This window comes from Mauremys mutica, chromosome 20 (genome assembly GCF_020497125.1).
Source record: "Mauremys mutica isolate MM-2020 ecotype Southern chromosome 20, ASM2049712v1, whole genome shotgun sequence".
In the NCBI taxonomy this organism is placed as follows: domain Eukaryota; kingdom Metazoa; phylum Chordata; order Testudines; family Geoemydidae; genus Mauremys; species Mauremys mutica.
The window spans coordinates 464,992-483,774 of NC_059091.1; the positions used below are offsets into that span (position 1 = coordinate 464,992).

General features: G+C 58.2%; 1 protein-coding gene across 2 annotated transcripts; it reads right to left on the reverse strand.

Moving 5' to 3' along the window:
* Positions 1-514: 514 nt before the first annotated feature.
* On the reverse strand, positions 515-17,778 carry LOC123353488 (ras-related protein Rab-3D-like). Of its 2 annotated transcripts, none has more exons than XM_044994589.1 (5): positions 17,704-17,778; positions 9,050-9,253; positions 4,656-4,774; positions 2,144-2,247; positions 515-1,004 (listed from the first exon to the last, which is right to left on the reverse strand). In XM_044994589.1, the coding sequence occupies exons 2-5, from the start codon at positions 9,251-9,253 to the stop codon at positions 829-831; spliced, it is 603 nt and encodes a 200-aa protein (XP_044850524.1). In that variant the 5' UTR covers positions 17,704-17,778; the 3' UTR covers positions 515-828. The 2 variants fall into 2 exon arrangements, with proteins under 2 accessions (XP_044850524.1, XP_044850523.1); XM_044994588.1 differs by lacking the exon at positions 17,704-17,778 and adding an exon at positions 10,445-11,010.
* Positions 17,779-18,783: the final 1,005 nt, after the last annotated feature.

Sequence of the window (18,783 nt, forward strand, 5' to 3'; positions counted from 1 at the left end):
CTCCCATGATGCAAACCCCCCCTCCCAGCGGAGAGAGCATGGTGCATCATGGGAGATGTAGTCTGACCAAGACGCCCACTCTACAGAAGAGAACAGGAGCACAAGGCACCTGAACTACAACATCCAGGAGGCATTTCAGAAAAAGTAGCTCCGATTTTTGGTCAAAGATGTTCAGGACACGAATTTTCACTGGGAAAAGCCTGAAATGTTCAGTGGAAAATTGAGATGAAAATGGATCTTCCCCCTCCCCCAACACCTGTTTTCCAGCATGAGGATCCTGCAGCAAGCTCTGCACAGGAAACCTCCCCACATCTCCCCCGACACCCCTCCCCATCTTACAAACACAGAGCAGTTGTCACAGATCTACGTGGGGGTTCGATGCCCCAGCCTTCTGCAAAGCTGCACCTAGGGCTTGGTTAATAGACGCACACCCAAGAGACTGCGCAGCTGCTGAGGCATCAGACCCCCGTTGGATCCGTAGCACCCACGTCAGCGCCATCGAAGTCAACGGAAGTCAGGCCAATTTGCGTCAGCGGTGGGGGGCCTGGGCCTGCCCCTGCCGCACCACCTCTGAGGTCCGGTGGATGGGCTCATGTTCCTCATCCCTCCACTGGCCGTGGTTGCTGGGACAGAAGAACCCTGGCTTGGGGATAAGGAAAGGGAAAATGAATCCATTGCATTGTTGTCAAATAGAGAAACAGTGGGACACCAGCCCAAGAGATCTGCCTCTCCTCATAAGGTTCCATCCTATTTATTTATGACAACAATGTGATCGCTGGGGCGGGGGGAGAGAGGGGCAGAAAGAGAGGAGCGGAGGTGGGTGGAGTCTTATCTAGGAGGAGCAGCGGCTGGACTGCGGGGGCGGAGTCTCTTGCTGTTGCCGATGAGGATGGAGTTGGTGGCCAGGCTCTCATTCACCTTCTTGCAGATATTGTCCACCAGGCGCTCAAAGACCTGCTTGACGTTGATGTTGTCCTTGGCGCTGGCTTCGAAGAATTCAAACCCTGTGGGAAGGGGAGGGAAGGAAGGGAGAGAAAAGAGGGAAAGAGAAAGAAGAGGAGAAGGAGAAAAATCGTGTGTTGGTGACTGAAAGTACACACAACGCACAGTCAATCTGTGGAACTCCTTGCCAGAGGATGTTGTGAAGGCCAACGCTAAAACGGAGTTCAAAAAAGAACCAGAGAAGTTCATGGAGGATAGGTCCATCGATGGCTATTAGCCAGGATGGGCAGGGATGGTGTCCCTAGCCTTTGTTTGCCAGAAGCTGGGAATGGGCAACAGGGGATGAATCACTTGTTCATTCCTTCTGAGGCACCTGGCATCAGAAGACAGGATGGGCTAGATGGACCCTTGGTCTGACCCAATATGGCCATTCTTACGGTGGATCCAGGAAGAGGATTTGAACCCTTAGCCTTTGGCATGAAACCCCCAATCCCTTAACACCTGAGCTAACGGAGCAATAACCTGATCCCCCTCTATAACTACCTACAGGTCTCTGGCCTGTGTGATGCAAGATGTCAGACTAGCTGATCACAATGGTCCCTTCTGGCCTTGGAATCTAGGACTGTAGAGGCCAGCAGCAGTAGGACTTTTATCTGTTGACGTTGGCCACTAGGGGGCGAGGTGACACAAAAAACAAGAGTTAAGGGCGGCGAGATGATTGGGAGAGGCCCCTTCTGTTCATGGAGAAGTTTGTGATTGCAAATAAAACATTAGCCAAGTGCCTGAGCCCTCAGGCCTAAATTAGGTGCCTACCGACTGCTGATTTTCATGGGAATTTGGTTCTGCCAAATTGTTGCAGTTGGAGGGGAAGAAAACCCAAACCAAAAAACAACCCCCCTCCCAAAAAAATAAACCAACAAAAAAAGAATTTTTTAAAAAATAACACATTTAAGTTTTTTTCCTCTCAAAATTTCCTTCAATTGTGTTCTTTAAAATTAAACAAAAGATGTTAAAAATGCTCCAGTTCAAAACTTCTGCCTCAAGTTGAAACAAAATAGTTTTCAACATGCTGAACGTTTTGAAAAACATTGACACCCACCACCACGAATGTTCATTCCTGGGGTTTTTGGAATTGTCGCCAAACAGAAAAATCTGTTCCAGGTTCTCCAGCCGCTGCGGGGCTGGAGTGGAGGGCACCTACCTAGCTCATCTGCCAGCCGCTTGCCATCCTCCGTGGCCACCACTCGGTCGTCTTCCAAGTCACACTGGGCGTTATCCCACAAGTAGGTCTTGATCTGGGTTGCCCTATGGAGCAGGGGTGGGAATTGAACTCGGGCCTTGCTTACAAGCCGTGCCCACCCAGCTGTCAATCACCTTCACCCCACCCCACTCTGACTCCTCCTTTCCTTATAAAAGAGCAGGGTTACAAATCCAATGTGTATTTTATCGCTGGGGACCCCGCCCCACCCCGTCTTAAAGCAACATGAGCCCCACACCAGCCAGGAATTTGCACAACATATAGGCTCTGTCATAAACAGTTAGTTAAGGGTTAAGGGTTTTTTCTACCTGTAAAGGGTTAACAAGCAGTACCTGTGAACACCTGACCAGAGGATCAATCAGGGACAAGATATTTTCAAATCCCTGTGGAGGGAAGTTTTTTTTCTGTTCTTTGTTTTAGAGAGTCTCTCTTGGGAGTTAAGGGAGTACAGACATCTTAATCAAGTCCTCCCAGGTTTCTGCAATAAATTCTTCTATTCAAGCTAGTGAGTATTAGCAAGGAACTAGTATTCTTATACTTTTATTTCTGTATTTGCAATTTTGTGTTTTGCTATAGAATTTCTTTAATTCTGTACTGTTATTGCTTTTACTGAGAAAGAAGGGAGGGGGAATTCTCTCCAGAGATTGATAAATTTAGACCCTGTGTATTGTTCCATCTTGGTATTACAGAGATTTTTTTTTTATTTTTTAATAAATCTTTTCTGTTAAGGACTTGGTTGATCTTTCCTTGGGTGAATTCTCAGGGAAAGGGGAGGAGAGAGGAGGAGGCATCCCTCTGTAGTTGGATCCCGATATCTCTCCTAGGAAAAGGGAGGGGGGAGGAAGCAGGGGGGAATGGTTTATTTCTCCTAGGTGTAAGAACTCCATGGATTTGGGGCTCTTGGGATCCCCAAGGATTTTGGGGAAGGACTGTGTCCCAATACACGTACATTATTGGGTGGTGGCAGCTTTTACCAGATCTAAACTAGGATTTTAGTTTAGGGGAGTCCATGCAGGTCCCCATTTTGGAACCCAACAGCTCTAAGTGGGGGTGAGACCTATGACAGGCTCTTCCACGGGAAGGACTGAACGCCCCAACTCACATTGTTTACTATCCTTTTGAGGTCAGGACTCCTGGGCTCTATCCCCAGCTCTGGGAGAGCTTTGGGGGTCTAGTGTTTGAGCTGTGGGGCTGGGAGTGAGGAGTCTGAAGTTCTATCTATGCCCAGGCTTAGGAGGGGAGAGGGGCCTAGTGGGTAGAGAGGAGGGGGTGGAAAAGATGACTACTTTGGGTGTCTCTGCTACCTTGTGCCTCAGTTTCCCCTTCTGTGAAAGAGGGATCAAAATAATAACAATAAATACCAAACCCTGTTTGTAAAGCACTCGGAGATCTTTAGAGGGAAAGTGCATCCATCAGTGTTCAGCGGCGTTAAACACAGTCCCAGGAAGAAATGGCACCCAGTGGGCTTTGCGTGAGTGAAAGCAGCTGTCCGAGGGCTCCCCTCCCAGAACAGAACCTCAGAGTCCTGACTCCCAAGCCCCCTGCTCTAACCACTAGACCCCACCCTCCTTCCAGAGCAAGGGAGAGGACCCAGGAGTCCTGGCTTCCACTATATCCCTGGGCTAAACCCCTTCCCCATTCAGCCTGGCCCGAGGCAGCTCAGGGGCTCCGAGCTGCAGCATCCGCCTCGGACAGCCTGACTCCTCCTCCCTAATCCCGGTGACTCACTGTCAATCTGACTCATGGGTGGCCCCAGCAGATTTGCGCCTCTCCCTGCGGGAGGCTGCAGCTGGGCACGGGGGGTGATGACAAACAGACCCCAGAGAGGGGTGAAGCCAGGAATAAGGAGCAGTGAAAAAGTCGGGGGGGGGGGGGGAAGAGCCCCATCTCTGAGGTCGACCCCGCCCCGGTTTTCCCCATAGTTCAGTGCAGTGACCTGCCTCTTCCATCCCCAACACTGCCCTGCCCCCCATAAAAGATCTTAAAAATCCAGTGAGTCTTTACGGATGGGCTCTTCCCCATGACGCCGTGTCTTTAAGGAACATGAGCGCTGCAACCTTATCAGGAGTTTCCAATGGAGGCAGGGCCCTCCCCAGGGCAGGAGGGATTGAGGGGCCCATATTCCCCCCCCCCACTCTCACACACAGTTTGCTTTCTGCAGATGCAGGCAGCTTGGCTGCATCAGTTACACGCAGCGCAGCTGCCCCCCTCAGGCGGACGGGCTCAGGCTCTCGGCAGACTCAGGCAGACGTCCGTTTTGCTCGACTCAAGCTTTTCTTCACCACCAGCACCAGTCAGAGAACTCATTTTCCCCCACGGAGATCTTGACCTCAATCCCTGTGACCCTCAGGGAGCCAGGGGCCCTAAACAGGGGCCCCCAGTGCCTGTATCTTCACTCAGCCCTGGACATGACTGGCTCTCATGGTACAATGCAAGGGAACAGGGGGTCTCTTACCAGTCCTGCACGGCATTGAAGGAATCCTGGTTGGCGATGTCGTATATTAACAGAAAGCCCATGGCTCCTCGGTAATAAGCCCTTGAGATCGTCCGGTATCTCTCCCGCACTGTGGTGTCCTTTAAACAATCCCGTCCCCACAACACACACAAATAAGAGCTGCTTCTTTGCAAGATCCCCAGCGGCACAGGGGAAGATTTCAACCCGGAGGCAGCGCTGCGGGAGGCTTGGGGGTTAATGCTCCCCCTCACTTCCTGCCAGAGACTCCCGCCACCCCGTGCCTCAGTTTCCCCATCTGTAAAACAAGGGATAACCCTTTCTTTGGACTGCAAGCTCCCTGGGGCAGGGCCCATCTCTCCCCAGATGTCCGCAGGGATGCTTCAGTTAGGGGCTGTGAAGCGGTGCATTGTGGGAGGGTGAGAAATGTCAGCTGCCTGCTATCTGCTTGGCCTTGTACGGCTCTTATCTACTCTCGGGAGCAGGAGGAGACCAGAGATGGGCCTGTTACTGTGGAGCCCAGAGAGCACCCAGAGGGCCGTGACAGACGGATCTTTTCATTAAAAGGCCTGGAAGTGTCAGGCTGGTACCAGGAACTGGGGCTCGTTTCCATGACAGCTCAGAGGCACGTAAGACGCACTGTTTGCGTGTAATTAAAAAAAAAATCTATTACTAAGGGGCCGGAATGGAAAAACGGGCTGCTGTTAAAAATAAAACACTGGCGAGCTGGAGGATCCCCTTTCTGCCGTATGGAGACAGAGCGAAGCGTGGGCGGCTTGCCTGGATGGGGTGGGCAAGGAGGGGACTCGTGGAGGGGTGCGGGATAGGGAAGAGACCGGGTGGGATCCTAGTCAGCCCGCTGCGGAAGGCAGGACTACAGGGATGCTGGATGGGTTGGAGGGAGATTGGCGGCAAGAGTTCTCATTGGTAGATTGCTTGCGCAATCACTGCTGTTTAAATACCCTGGTGTCTCCATTCCAGGGCCGGCTCCAGGCACCAGCCTACCAAGCACGTGCTTGGGGCGGCACCTTGGGAGGGGGCGGCACTCCGGGTTTGTTTTTGTTTTTGTTTGGGCAGGCGGCGCTCCACCAGGATCGCTCATTCCACCCCACCTCACCAAAATCACCACGCCCAGCAAAAGCAACGCTCGGCTGCTATAACCGCGTCTCCGGTAGGGGTTCTGCTGGGTCGGCCAGACCTCACCCGTCTACACGGCCCTGACTAGCAGAGTCTGCTGGCGGCGGGTGTCTGGAATGGAGAGCCGGCCTTACAGCTGATGGGAGGACATCACAGGTTTTAGCCTGTGGAACTCACTGCTAGGTGATGGGATCAAAGCTAGGCCTTAAACTAGTCTCTGTTAAATTAGTTGAATTTAGAGGTTCAGCACCCTGGGGCAGGGACCGTCTTTTTGTTCTGTGTTCATGCAGCGCCCAGCGCAATGGGGCTCTGGGCCATGGCTGTGAGGGGGTGGGCCCTAGGTGCTACCGTAATACACCTAATAATGTACAGCGCCCAGCGCAATGGGGTTCTGAGACATGGCTGGGGGGGGAGCTAGGTGCTACTGTAATACACCTAATAATGTACAGCGCCCAGCGCAATGGGGTTCTGGGCCATGGCTGGGGCTCCTAGGTGCTACCGTAATATACCTAATAATGTACAGCATCCAGCGCAATGGAGTTACGGGCCACACGACTGGGGCGCCTAGGTCCTACCGTAATACACCTAACAAATAATGTATGGCACCTACCATAATTGGATCCCAATCCATGGCTGGGGCTACTGGGTGTTACCGTAATCCACCTAATAAATAATGTATCGTGCTTGGCCCTATGGGGTCTTGGGCCATGGCTGGACTCTTAGGCACTACCATAATACACCTAATAATGTACAGCCCCCAGCGCAGTGGAGTCCTGGGCTATCACTGGGGCTGCTAAGTGCTATCATAATACACCTATTTATTGACCTCCCTCTTTTTCGGAGGGTCAGGCAGAGACACTTCCACGAATCCTTTTGGGAGGTGGCAGGAAGGCATATGTCCATCTTCATTTCAATGAGCCCCTCTCCATTCAGCTGTGTCCCCATAAAGCAAAGCACAGGCGTAAATACTTATTTATGAGGCGGATTGTGGTAGCGCCTCAGCGTCGCGGCCCAGGAACCCACGCGCCAGGTGCTGTACATCCGCAGAACAAACAGATGGACCCTGCCCCAAAGAGCTTCAGATCTAATTAAGCAGGGGAGTGACTCCAGCGAAGCCAAGCCAAAGGGTTAACCACCTGCTACCGTAATGTCGCTCCTACACGTGCCCCTGATCTAAATCACCCATCCCTCCTAGTGGTCAGGTCAGTGCCCAGAGAGGGCTTCCATTAGCCAACACTGCTCCTCCGGGTCTCTCCCGCCTATCACAGTGGGTCAAGAGGTTACAGTGGAAAAAAAAACAAACTGGGCCAAATTCCCGGCTGGAGTCTGTGGAGTTACGGCCTGCAAAGATTCAAGCCACAGCACGTGCAGAGACCGCTCAGCCTTATAGAAATCCCCAGAGCAGGGCTCCACCTGGCCAGGCAGCCTTTCTCCAAAAGTGGCCTCTTGCGGCAGTGAGTTCCTCAGGCTAACTGCATTGACAGAGGGTAAATGAGGAGGCAGACATTGTTCAGAGGTGGCATTAGGAGGCTGGTGAAGTTCCCACCATGGAAAAAAATCAGTGGCAATGAGTTCCACAGGCTAAAACAGAATAAAAAAAGGGGGACAGATTGGGTCTCTCGGTCCCCAGGTTGGTGGGGGAGACCCCAGAGGATTTGGGGGCAGGGGGGAAATAATCTTTTTCGGGTGGAGCCTTTGCATGATGGTGCCCGGCGGCATTTACCGGAGTCAAGGTAACGCCAGCTGCTGCCCGAGCCAAAGCACACGCAGGCTGGTGCCATTACCATGGTGACTGCCAGAGGCCTTCAGGAGCAAAGAGACTCTGACCCCCCTCCCTCCCCGCGAAAGCCAGTGACAGCTGCAGCTGCCGCGTGGGGAGGGGAGGCATGTTTACCCTCAGCACCGGGGGATCCGGCTGCACTTAGGGACTTCGCCGCAGCTGCCGGCCATGGAGATAACAGGAAAAGAACGTGCTGATCCGGGCCCGCCAGCCGGGACCGTGGGACGGGGCGGCCAGTGGGGCCTCAGCTTGACGTGGGCCCGACCCCCACTCGGCCACAGAGCCAGTGGAGCCAACGGGCCAGATCCCCGGCCGGTGTAAAGTGACCTGGTGCCAAGAGAGCGAGGCTGAATCACACCAGCTGGGGGCCGGGGTCGGGGCCACGTTGCATTCAAGAAATAAAGAGAGTCTGAAAAAGTGTCACTCTCCACAGAATGGGTCACAAGGCCTTTCCCCTCTAGGGGGCGCTGGTTCTGGGCTGGGCCCAGGGCAGGGGACTGGCTGGTTCAAGGGGGCTGGGAATGGGGCACGGGGCCTTTCCCCTTCCAGAGGGTGCTGGCTCTGATCTAACTCTGGGCAGGGGACTGGCTGGCTCCGGGTCGGGAGGTGGGGCCTCTTCCCTGTAGGGCCGCAGCACTGGACAGAACGGCTTCCTCCAACAGAAGAGGAAATGAAGTTTTAAAAAGGAAGCGTTGCAGCACTCCAGTGATTACGGTAACAGCCCCCTCCCAGTGGGGGGGGGTGTGGGGGAAGTGTGCATATTTCACGCCCATTTGCTACACACAAGTGCTGGGAGCCACCAAGTTCTGATCCACTCCCCATGTGGGGAGCTGGCCCAACACCCCACCACGCAGGGCAGAGCCTCTCCAACTGCCAGGCCTCCGAACCGCCTCCTGGGCAGTGGGGGCTCAGGGCTGGCTGCAGGGGTGTGTACAGACAAGGGTGCTGGGGAAAGGTGCGCGCCCCGCGTGGGGCCAGAAGTCCCAGGAATCTGGGACCGAAAGGCCGGCACCTGGCGAGGATTGAAAGGAAAAGGGCCATCAACCCTCATGCTTCAGGGCACAGGCCGATCCCCAGCTCGGGTCAGGAGGAATTCACCTGCGGTATAGTATTGCCCTGCTAGGGGCAGCAGGATGGGTTGGACGCCTCTCTCTCTCTCTCTCTCTCTCTCTCTCCCCTCCCAGTGTCTGGTGCCGACACCAGAGCATACAGGGTGCTGGATCTCTTCTGGCCCGAGGCCCCTGATCGATAAGCGCGGGGCCGCCTGGACCATGGCTAATCCTCATTCAGCTACTATCAGTATTACGGTAACATTGGGCGTCCCAGCCATGACCCAGGACCCCATTGCGCTAGATGCTGTACAAAACACAGCACAAAGAGACAGTCCCGCCCCCAAGAGAGAAACTGTCCCGCTGGGATCCCCCGGGGCCTCCCTCCCTCCCCGCCAGGGTCTCGCTTCCCTCCCCTCCCCAGCGCTCACCCAGATCTGCAGCTTGACCCGCTTCTCGTTCCAGTAGACCGTCTTCAGCTTGAAGTCGATGCCCACGCAGTCGTCGGCGTAGCGGAACAGGAAGGACGTCTTCCCCACGCTGCTGTTCCCGATGATCACCAGCTTGAACATGTAGTCGAATTTCTTTTTGGCGGCATCTTTCTGGGCCTGCTGGGTGTCGTTGGCAGAGGCCATCTGGGGGGGGGGGGCGGAGAGGGGGCATCAGCAAGGCAGAGGGGTGGGGAGTGGGGGTCTAGTGGCTGGGAGCCAGGGTTCCTGGGTTCTCTCCTGGCTCTGGGAGGGGAGTGGAGTCTAGTGGTTAGAGTTGGGGGGGGAGGGGGAACTGAGAGCCAGGAAAAGCCTCTGCTTCCTGCAGAAAAACTGGATTTTTCCACCGCAAACCAGAAGGCCCGAAGCCCAAGAGACGTCTGTTGGCAAACGCCATCGCAGAGCCTCAGGGGAGCTGTAGTGCTGGTGCCTCCTGCCTGCCCCAGTTCTACCCCGAGGCCCAGGTCATCACGTGGACTACGTCGCCCATGATGCACCAGGGCCGGCCACTCCCATGATGCCCCACCTCTGCTCACTAGGAGGGTTACCGGGCTGCTTCATGGGAGTTGTAATCCGAGGACGACCAGGCAATGGAGTGAAGTTCCCGGCTCCCACAGCAGACGTGTGTTCAGCCCCCAGCATGCACTGGGGGGCCCGATCCCGGAGGCGGCCTGCACGGCCCCCGGTGCGTGCTGGGGGCCCGATCCTGGCGGGGGGGGGGGTCTGCGCAGCCCCCGCGCCAGCTGCTTCTTCGCCAGGGCCTCCAACCCAACCAGCCCGACCAGTTCGGATCCCTGTGGCTCCGGGCCAGTCAAGTGAAGCAACCGCTCTGGTTCCCCGGCTTGTGCTGACAGCCATTGGGCTCTGCCCTCCTAGAGCCGCCGCGTGGTGCGATGGAGAGGACACCAGCTGAGGCCCAGGGCAGCTGGGCTCTATTCCCAGCTCTGCCAAGGACCTGGGGCAAGGCACTTCCCCCTTTTGTGCCTCAGTTTCTCCTCTTGTCCTTCCCTTGTTTAGACAGTGAACTCTTTGGGACAAGGACTGTCTGGCTAAGTGTCTGAGCAGCGCCCGGCGCCAGGGGTGCTGATTTTGGTCAGGGTCTCTATCGTGCCCAGCACAATAATTGGCCCTTGAAGCTGGGATCCGACTCTCTTCATTTCATATGAAAAAAACCCCAGTGCGTCCTCCCGAAACGGACAGTCCTCGCTCTCCCGGGACAGAGTGAACTGGCTGAGAATTCGCAAGGGAATTGGTTAACTAATTTAGGAGCTAGAATTAATCCCAAACTGGGTCCTCAGTGACCTTAACCCCTGGATAACGCAGACCCCTCGAGCTTACCATCCTGGGAGCTCGCGCGCAGACTGTACCTGAAGCAATTCGGTTGCGATTAAGCAAAGTTGTTAATCGCTGCATGTAATAACTGTCATCATAACAGTCTCAGCAGGGCTGTTATGACATCAGAGGTAGCTTAACCAATCCTCGCCCTTCTTCCACTGCTAATTTGCATGCCATGGGTTGGAGGGAGATTGGTGGCAAGAGCTCTCATTGGTAGATTGCTTGCCCAATCACTGCTGTTCAAATACCCTGGCTTCATGCTAGTGGGGCATCATGGGAAGGTTGTCTCCATCCTGCTGTGTGTGGAGGCAATGCTGCCGGGGGAAACTGAGGCAGGGGGAGCCTTGAGATCATAGAGCCACTGGGACTCATCACCGAGCTCTTTCCATCCGGAGCGATGAAACATCCCACAGTAGCGCTCTCCTCGGGGTTGTGTCGGGGGTGGGAGCTGGCACGGAAGGGTGGAGGGATGCGGGAGGGAGTGGAGGGGTATCGGGTGGATGACAGGGCAGATGGGCACAGGCATGGAGCAGCCCACGGAGGGGCACGTGCTGGATGGGCACTGGCACGCAGCAGTGCAAGGGAGGGACGGCATTGCTTAGGGGCCGGCAGGCAGCAGTGACTGGCCGGGGAGGCACTGCCAGGAGCTGGCATGCAGCCATCCCGCGCCAAGGCATGGGCACGGCCAGGGCAGATGCAAGCCAGGAATCTTGTGCTGACGGCCAGAGCAAACCAGCCTCGGTGCAGGGCCCTGACTCACAGCCTGGGCTCTCTGCCCTGCCGGGTGGAGACTCTGGGGCAAGAACTAACAGGGAGGGGATCGGGGAGGGGGCACTCGGCCCTAGGAGAGCTGCACAGTCCCTCCCTCCACCCCAGCCTGTATCCCCCCACCCCCTACACACACACACCCGATCTCACATGAGGCCCTGAAGCCTCTAGGCCAGCCCCCCAGCTGGTGTAGACCAGCGTTGCGCCACCGGAGCCAGCGCAGCTGGGCCCATTTACACCAGCCGGGATCTGGCCCTTTATAAATGTTGATTCTGCAAAGCGAAGGGCTTGTTTATTTATGGCTCCAACAGGGGCCGCTCCCTGCAATTTACAACCAGAGGGAGCCCAGGCAGAGCAAAGACAAACTGCTGGGGCCAGCTGCCCCACTGGCGTAACCTGGCATCAGCCAGGGAACTCCAGGGGAAGGGGCCGATTCCCCTTTAAGGCCCTGCTTGACTGATCCTTGCCCGAAGTACCACCTCTTACGCGTAATCAAGTCACCCGCCGCGTCCCGGCGGCGCTGACCGGCCTTGGTTCAACGCACCGCTGTGCCGCCCCTTATGCATGGCGCAGATTCTCTGCAACGATCTGCAAGGCCACCCCATGATCCTGCTTCCCGCTCACCTCGCACTATTAGGTGTATTACGGTAACAGCAAGACACCCCCTGCCCCCCAGACAGAGATCGAGGGCCCTATCGGCATGGACTCAGAGTGAGAAGCAGTCCCTGGGAGGGGGCAGGATCCCTGCACAAACAGCCCCAACGCACCACCCCAGAGGCGGCTGCATCTCCCTACCAGGTGAGGGACCCCTCTGTCACCGCAGAAGGGGTGGAGGGGAATGGCAGATGTTTATACAGGGATCCTTCACCCGGCGACGAGATGCAGCCACTTCTGGGGTGAGGCACAGGGGCTGCTTCACCCAGAGCCCCTGCCCAAAGGGGTGATTCTAGCAGGGGCTTTTCCCTCCCCCTCTGCACAGCCTAGAGGGGCCAGAACATGACTGGGAGCCGCTTGAAGGAGTTAAAGTGGCAGGGCCCGGGATGCTGGAGGCAACAGAACATGGCAGGGCAGCTCTGGGGTGGGCACAGCGGCTGGGAAACGAAGCCCAGGCCAGACAAGCTGAAAACCCCAAAAAACCCAACCAACCAAAACCCGGCCCCCAAACGTGGAGAGCTCGGCTATTCTTGGCTAAGAAACTGCAGGCTACTACTCCCCTGCAGATGCTGCTGTGTCATCTCTTCCACACAGACACCCAGGGGGCAGGGAGTGCAGAGACACAACCCAGACAGGAAGGGGCTGGGGGTGATCACAGCTCGAATTAGCCACCTGCCGGCAGGGGCAGGGTTGTCATGACAGCGGGTAGTAAGAGGTTGTCGGCAGAGCTTAGCCACGCCTAGTTGATGATAGACAAGGATCCCACCTGGTGCTGAAATGCAGCTGCCTCTGGGGTGGGGTGTGGCAGCTGTTTATATAGGGATCCCTCACCTAGAGCCACAATGCAGCCGCCTTGGGGTAGGGCACAGTGGCTGTTTATACAGGGATGGCTCACCCTGCACTGATGCAGCTGCCTCTGGGGTGGGGCGCGGCAGCTGTTTAGACAGGGATCCTACACCCAGGACTGAGTGACTGGGTCTGGGCGTGGTGTGGGGCACAGCGACTGTTTATCCAGGGTTCCCTCACCGGGAGCTGAGATGCAGCAGCCTCTGGGGTGGAGCACGGCGGCGGTTTCGCAACGCAGAGCAACACCGCACAAGAAGTGAGGATACCATATCCAATCGAAGTGCTGTGTGCGGGGGGGGGGGCATTTTAAGGGGGCACCAGCAGCTGGAGTTCACAGTGGGGGGGGATCCCAGCAAGGCTGCGGCTCCTGCCTGCTGAGAGGTGAGCCTGACCGGAGGGGAAGGCTGGAGGGACACGTGGCAGAGTCTTCAGGGCAGGACACGTTTTAACTCTGCGGGGGCCTATCCAGCCCCCGATGGATTCTCATCCCGCATCCCTTCAACTTCCTCCCCCAAGGATTTTCAGGAGGCTCCAGGGGCCCCCCACTCTGGGAAGGAGACACTTGCAAGGCACCTGACATTTGCGGATCAGCCCAGACCAATGCCCGTTGCACCCAGGGGGTGATTATCCCCCATCAGCTCAGCTCCCCGTTGTGGAGACCCGCCAGAGACTAGAACCGGCCCTGGGCCACAAAACCTACCAGAACCTCCCAGCTCGGGGGAGTCCTGGGGGGTTTAGCCTCCGAGACAGACCCTCTTTAGCATCCGTTATGCTGTTGCCACCAAGGAAATACTCGGCCCGTTTTCTAGCCAGACACACGGCACCAGCGAGAGAAGGCCTCAGACGTACACTCCCTGCAGCATCTCAGTGACCAGACAGCAAGTGTGAAACATTGGGACGAGGGTGGGGGTAATAGGAGCCTATATGAGAAAAAGGCCCCAAAATCAAGATGTCTGGTCACCCTGTCTCAGGATCTTAGCTCCCTGCATAGCGACCCACGATGCGACCCCAAGCATAGGCACGACTTGCACCCAGGAAGCAGCAGCTCCACTGCCCTGGAGCCTCTCTGGGGCTACTGGCTCGTTCCTCAGGATCTCGGCTTTCACCCTCGCCAGCTGTGCTGGGAGTGGGGGAGCCTCAGAAAGGGGAATCCCTCGCAGGGGCGGTCTGGGAGGAGCGCGCACAGGGGTACGAAGGGCGCCGCTGGCGCGCATGCCCCCACGATGGCTGGCTGAAGGCCGCCATCGGTAACGTCCCTCCTGTGAGAACGGGGGCTGGGAGGTGCACGGAGGCAGAATGGCTCAGTAGTTAGTGCACTAGCCTGTCTTGGGAAAGATGAGGTCACTTCCCTGCTCTGTCACAGACGGCCGGGGTGACCTTGGGCAAGTCACTGCTCCGTGCCTCAGTTTCCCCATCTGGACAATAGCGCTGCCCTGCCTCACAGAGCGGGCTGGGAGGATACATACAGTAAAGATTGGGAAGCGCCCAGATACCACAGTGATGGGGGCCAGCTAATCACCTTGACTAGCTACACTTGTGCAAGCCATGGTTCACATTGGTGCCACACAGGGGTGGAGTTTGGGAGGGGGCACCCCTTAATTTCCCCCCTCCATCAAAGAACTGAGCCCATGGGCCACGCTGCTCCCCCACCCCACACTGAACGGATCATAGCCCCAGAGACCCAGCAGGCAGCAGGATCGGACCCGGAACCACAGCACCATCCACTGTAGGTGGCGGCTCACGTGGGCGTAATGTAGTTTGTGGGCGGGGCATGGAAGGGCCCCTCCCTCTACTCTGACACCGGTGGAAGTGGGCATCCGGCTGCAGGTGCAGACGCCACCCAGTGGCGAGGGCGGCGTGATCTGTGCCCGGCACCAGGAGGGGCAGGCAGCCACCTCACCCGGAGAAATCCCCAGCGAGGGAAGGGCTCAATTCTGCGAGAGATTGGAGCCGCCCTGCCAGGCCGATGCCCTGGCCGTTATCACCATCCTGTCCCCGCCCCTTCCCTTCTCCAAATGGCTCCTGTTTCATGACATGGAATCCCCACCCCTACGCGTGAATGGTGCACGTGGACCGTGCGTTCCCTGGGGCTCTACGCTCCCTTTGCCAGTATTCTGGGCCCTGCCCCCGGTGGCAGCGAGAGCAGCCTCAGGGCTGCTCTACTGCTGCTCCGCCCCCAGGAAGCGGAGAACAGTGTAGGGCCTGCTGGCCGTTCCCCCATCAGCCCCTTACACCGGGAGCAGGGCCTGTGCATAGCCCTTGGGAGGGGGGGGGGTCAGAGAGACCCCTCCTGCAATGGGGGAATCTTGAGGGGACCCTTAAAGGAAGCTGAGTGTAGAACCAGACCCCATCGCTTTACACTTGCTGCAGAGGCTGTGGGTGAATGAGAAACCAGCCAGACCCACAGATCCAGGCAGGCTGGTCACCCAGAGAGCCTCAGACCCAATGTGAAATGCCCTGGAGCCACGCAGCCGCCCCCGAGGCGTACCCAGGAACCGAGGGTGCCCCTGGCTCGGGGAACCTCCTGAATCAAGCCTTAGGAGAGCAGCCGTTCCCCTGCGGCTGATCCCTGCCTGGGAAGCAGCCGACTGCTTCCTGCCGGCCTCCGAGCTGTCACCCGGGCTGCTTCCTGCTGCCTCATCAGTCGAAACCGACTTCCCTGCTACTCAGCCAGGAATCTTCCGAATCAGAACATGGGTCAGTGCCCCCCGCAGCGCCCACTAAGAGCCACGAGTTTCCACAAGCGCTCAGCTGGGGGGGGAGTGACCCCAATTTACACCCACTGAGGATTCCTCTCACAGGAGCACCTGGAAGTCTCAACAGAGATTGGGGCTCCCTGACGGGGGGGAGAGGGGGGGGAGGGGCCGTGGCACTCTGGGCGCTGCCCGGACCCCAACCAGGGCCCCCTCCTGCCAGACGCTGCCCAGACCCCCGACCAGGGGCCCCCTCCTGCCAGGCGCTGCCCAGACCCCCGACCGGGACCGGGGGCCCCCTCCTGCCAGGCGCTGCCCAGACCCCCGACCGGGACCGGGGGCCCCCTCCTGCCAGGCGCTGCCCAGAGCCCCGACCGGGACCGGGGGCCCCCTCCTGCCAGGCGCTGCCCAGAGCCCCGACTGGGACTGGGGGCCCCCCTCCTGCCAGGCGCTGCCCAGACCCCCGACCGGGACCGGGGGCCCCCTCCTGGCAGACGCTGCCCAGACCCCCGACCCAAGTGTTCACAGCGCGCCCCTCAGGCAGGGGAGCGCCGGTAAATGTTCACAGCGCGCCCCTCAGGCAGGGGAGCGCCGGTAAATGTTCACAGCGCGCCCCTCAGGCAGGGGAACATCGGCAAGTGTTCACAGCGCGCCCCTCAGGCAGGGGAGCGCCGGTAAATGTTCACAGCGCGCCCCTCAGGCAGGGGAGCGCCGGTAAGTATCCCGGTCCACGAACCGCCGACTCGGTCGGATAGACCGCGGCAGGCAGGTCCGGCTCCGCGGGGGTTGCCGGGTCCTCTGCCTCCCCGGAGTCGGCAGCGAGGGCAGGCGGAAGCGGCTCGGCGTCCGTGTCTACCTCCGTCCGTGATGCCCCCCCGCGGAGCAAAGGGCCCTGCCCTTTGTAGTCCCTGCTCTGCCCCGCCCATAGCTGGGGACGGCCCTGGCCCCGCCTCCTCCGGCATTGGTATTGTCCTGGAAGCTTGTGGAGGTCATGACAGAATACAATAAGATCCAGACTCAGTTTCCAGAACGCAGCAAAGGACGGACACAGCGACAGTTAGAAATAAGTAAGTGACCTGAATTTTCTTCTGATATAGGTGGCTGAATTAACTTTTTTAATGGTCTTTGTTTGGTTTATTTTACATCTTTTTGTTGCTTTGGTTTATACAGAATTGAAATAATACCCCCAGTCTTCTAGTTTTATTTTCCTCTATTGCAGTTTTTACTTTGTACCACCAGACAAGGTTTTTTTCAATAAAAAAGGAAACCCTGCGTCGCGGATGGGGTGTGTTCCCACGTTTCCCGCAGGAGGTCCAACACGCCGCGGGGTCGCCGCCCATAGAGGAGCTCGAAGGGCGAGAATTTCGTGGAGGCCTGCGGGACTTCGCGGATTGCTAGTAACAGAGGGGGAAGTCGTTGGTCCCACTGGCGGAGGTCCCGGGGGGGGAAGCGTCGTAGCATCCCCTTCAGGGTGCGGTTAAACCGGCGGGGGCCGTGGCACGCCCCTCAGATAGGGGACACGGGCAAAGGTCCACTGCGCGCCCCTCAGGCAGGAGAGCGCCGGCAAGTGTTCACAGCGCGCCCCTCAGGCAGGGGAGCACCGGCAAGTGTTCACAGCGCGCCCCTCAGGCAGGGGAGCGCCGGCAAAGTCCACAGCGTGCCCCTCAGGCAGGGGAGCGTCGGCAAGGGTTCACAGCGCGCCCCTCAGGCAGGGGAGCGTCGGCAAGGGTTCACAGCGCGCCCCTCAGGCAGGGGAGCGCCGGCAAGTGGTCACAGCGCGCCCCTCAGGCAGGGGAGCGCCGGCAAGGTCCACAGCGCGCCCCTCAGGCAGGGGAGCGCCGGCAAAGTCCACAGCGCGCCCCTCAGGCAGGGGAGCATCGACAAGTGTTCACAGCGCGCCCCTCAGGCAGGGGAGCGCCGGCAAGTGGTCACAGCGCGCCCCTCAGGCAGGGGAGCGCCGGCAAGGTCCACAGCGCGCCCCTCAGGCAGGGGAGCGCCGGCAAGTGTTCACAGCGCGCCCCTCAGGCAGGGGAGCGCCGGCAAGTGGTCACAGCGTGCCCCTCAGGCAGGGGAGCGCCAGTAAATGTTCACAGCGCGCCCCTCAGGCAGGGGAGCGCCGGTAAATGTTCACAGCGCGCCCCTCAGGCAGGGGAGCGCCGGTAAATGTTCACAGCGCGGCCCTCAGGCAGGGGAGCATCGGCAAGTGTTCACAGCGCGCCCCTCAGGCAGGGGAGCGCTGGTAAATGTTCACAGCGCGCCCCTCAGGCAGGGGAGCGCCGGTAAGTATCCCGGTCCACGAACCGCCGACTTGGTCGGATAGACCGCGGCAGGCAGGTCTGGCTCCGCGGGGGTTGCCGGGTCCTCTGCCTCCCCGGAGTCGGCAGCGAGGGCGGGCGGAAGCGGCTCGGCGTCCGTGTCTGCCTCCGTCCGTGATGCCCCCCCCCCCCCCGGAGCAAAGGGCCCTGCCCTTTGTAGTCCCTGCTCTGCCCCGCCCATAGCTGGGGACGGCCCTGGCCCCGCCTCCTCCGGCATTGGTATTGTCCTGGAAGCTTGTGGAGGTCATGACAGAATACAATAAGATCCAGACTCAGTTTCGAGAACGCAGCAAAGGACGGATACAGCGACAGTTAGAAATAAGTAAGTGACCTGACTTTTCTTCTGATATAGGTGGCTGAATTAACTTTTTTAATGGTCTTTGTTTGGTTTTTTTTACATCTTTTTGTTGCTTTGGTTTATACAGAATTGAAATAATACCCCCAGTCTTCTAGTTTTATTTTCCTCTATTCCAGTTTTTACTTTGTACCACCAGACAAGGTTTTTTTCAATAAAAAAGGAAACCCTGCGTCGCGGATGGGGTGTGTTCCCACGTTTCCCGCAGGAGGTCCAACACGCCGCGGGGTCGCCGCCCATAGAGGAGCTCGAAGGGCGAGAATTTCGTGGAGGCCTGCGGGACTTCGCGGATTGCTAGTAACAGAGGGGGAAGTCATTGGTCCCACTGGCGGAGGTCCCGGGGGGGGAAGCGTCGTAGCATCCCATTCAGGGTGCGGTTAAACCGGCGGGGGCCGTGGCACGCCCCTCAGATAGGGGACACGGGCAAAGGTCCACTGCGCGCCCCTCAGGCAGGAGAGCGCCGGCAAGTGTTCACAGCGCGCCCCTCAGGCAGGGGAGCGCCGGCAAGTGTTCACTGCGCGCCCCTGAGGCAGGGGAGCGCCGGCAAGGTCCACAGCGTGCCCCTCAGGCAGGGGAGCGCCGGCAAGTGTTCACAGCGCGCCCCTCAGGCAGGGGAGCGCCGGTAAATGTTCACAGCGCGCCCCTCAGGCAGGGGAGCACCGGTAAATGTTCACAGCGCGCCCCTCAGGCAGGGGAGCATTGTTAAGTGTT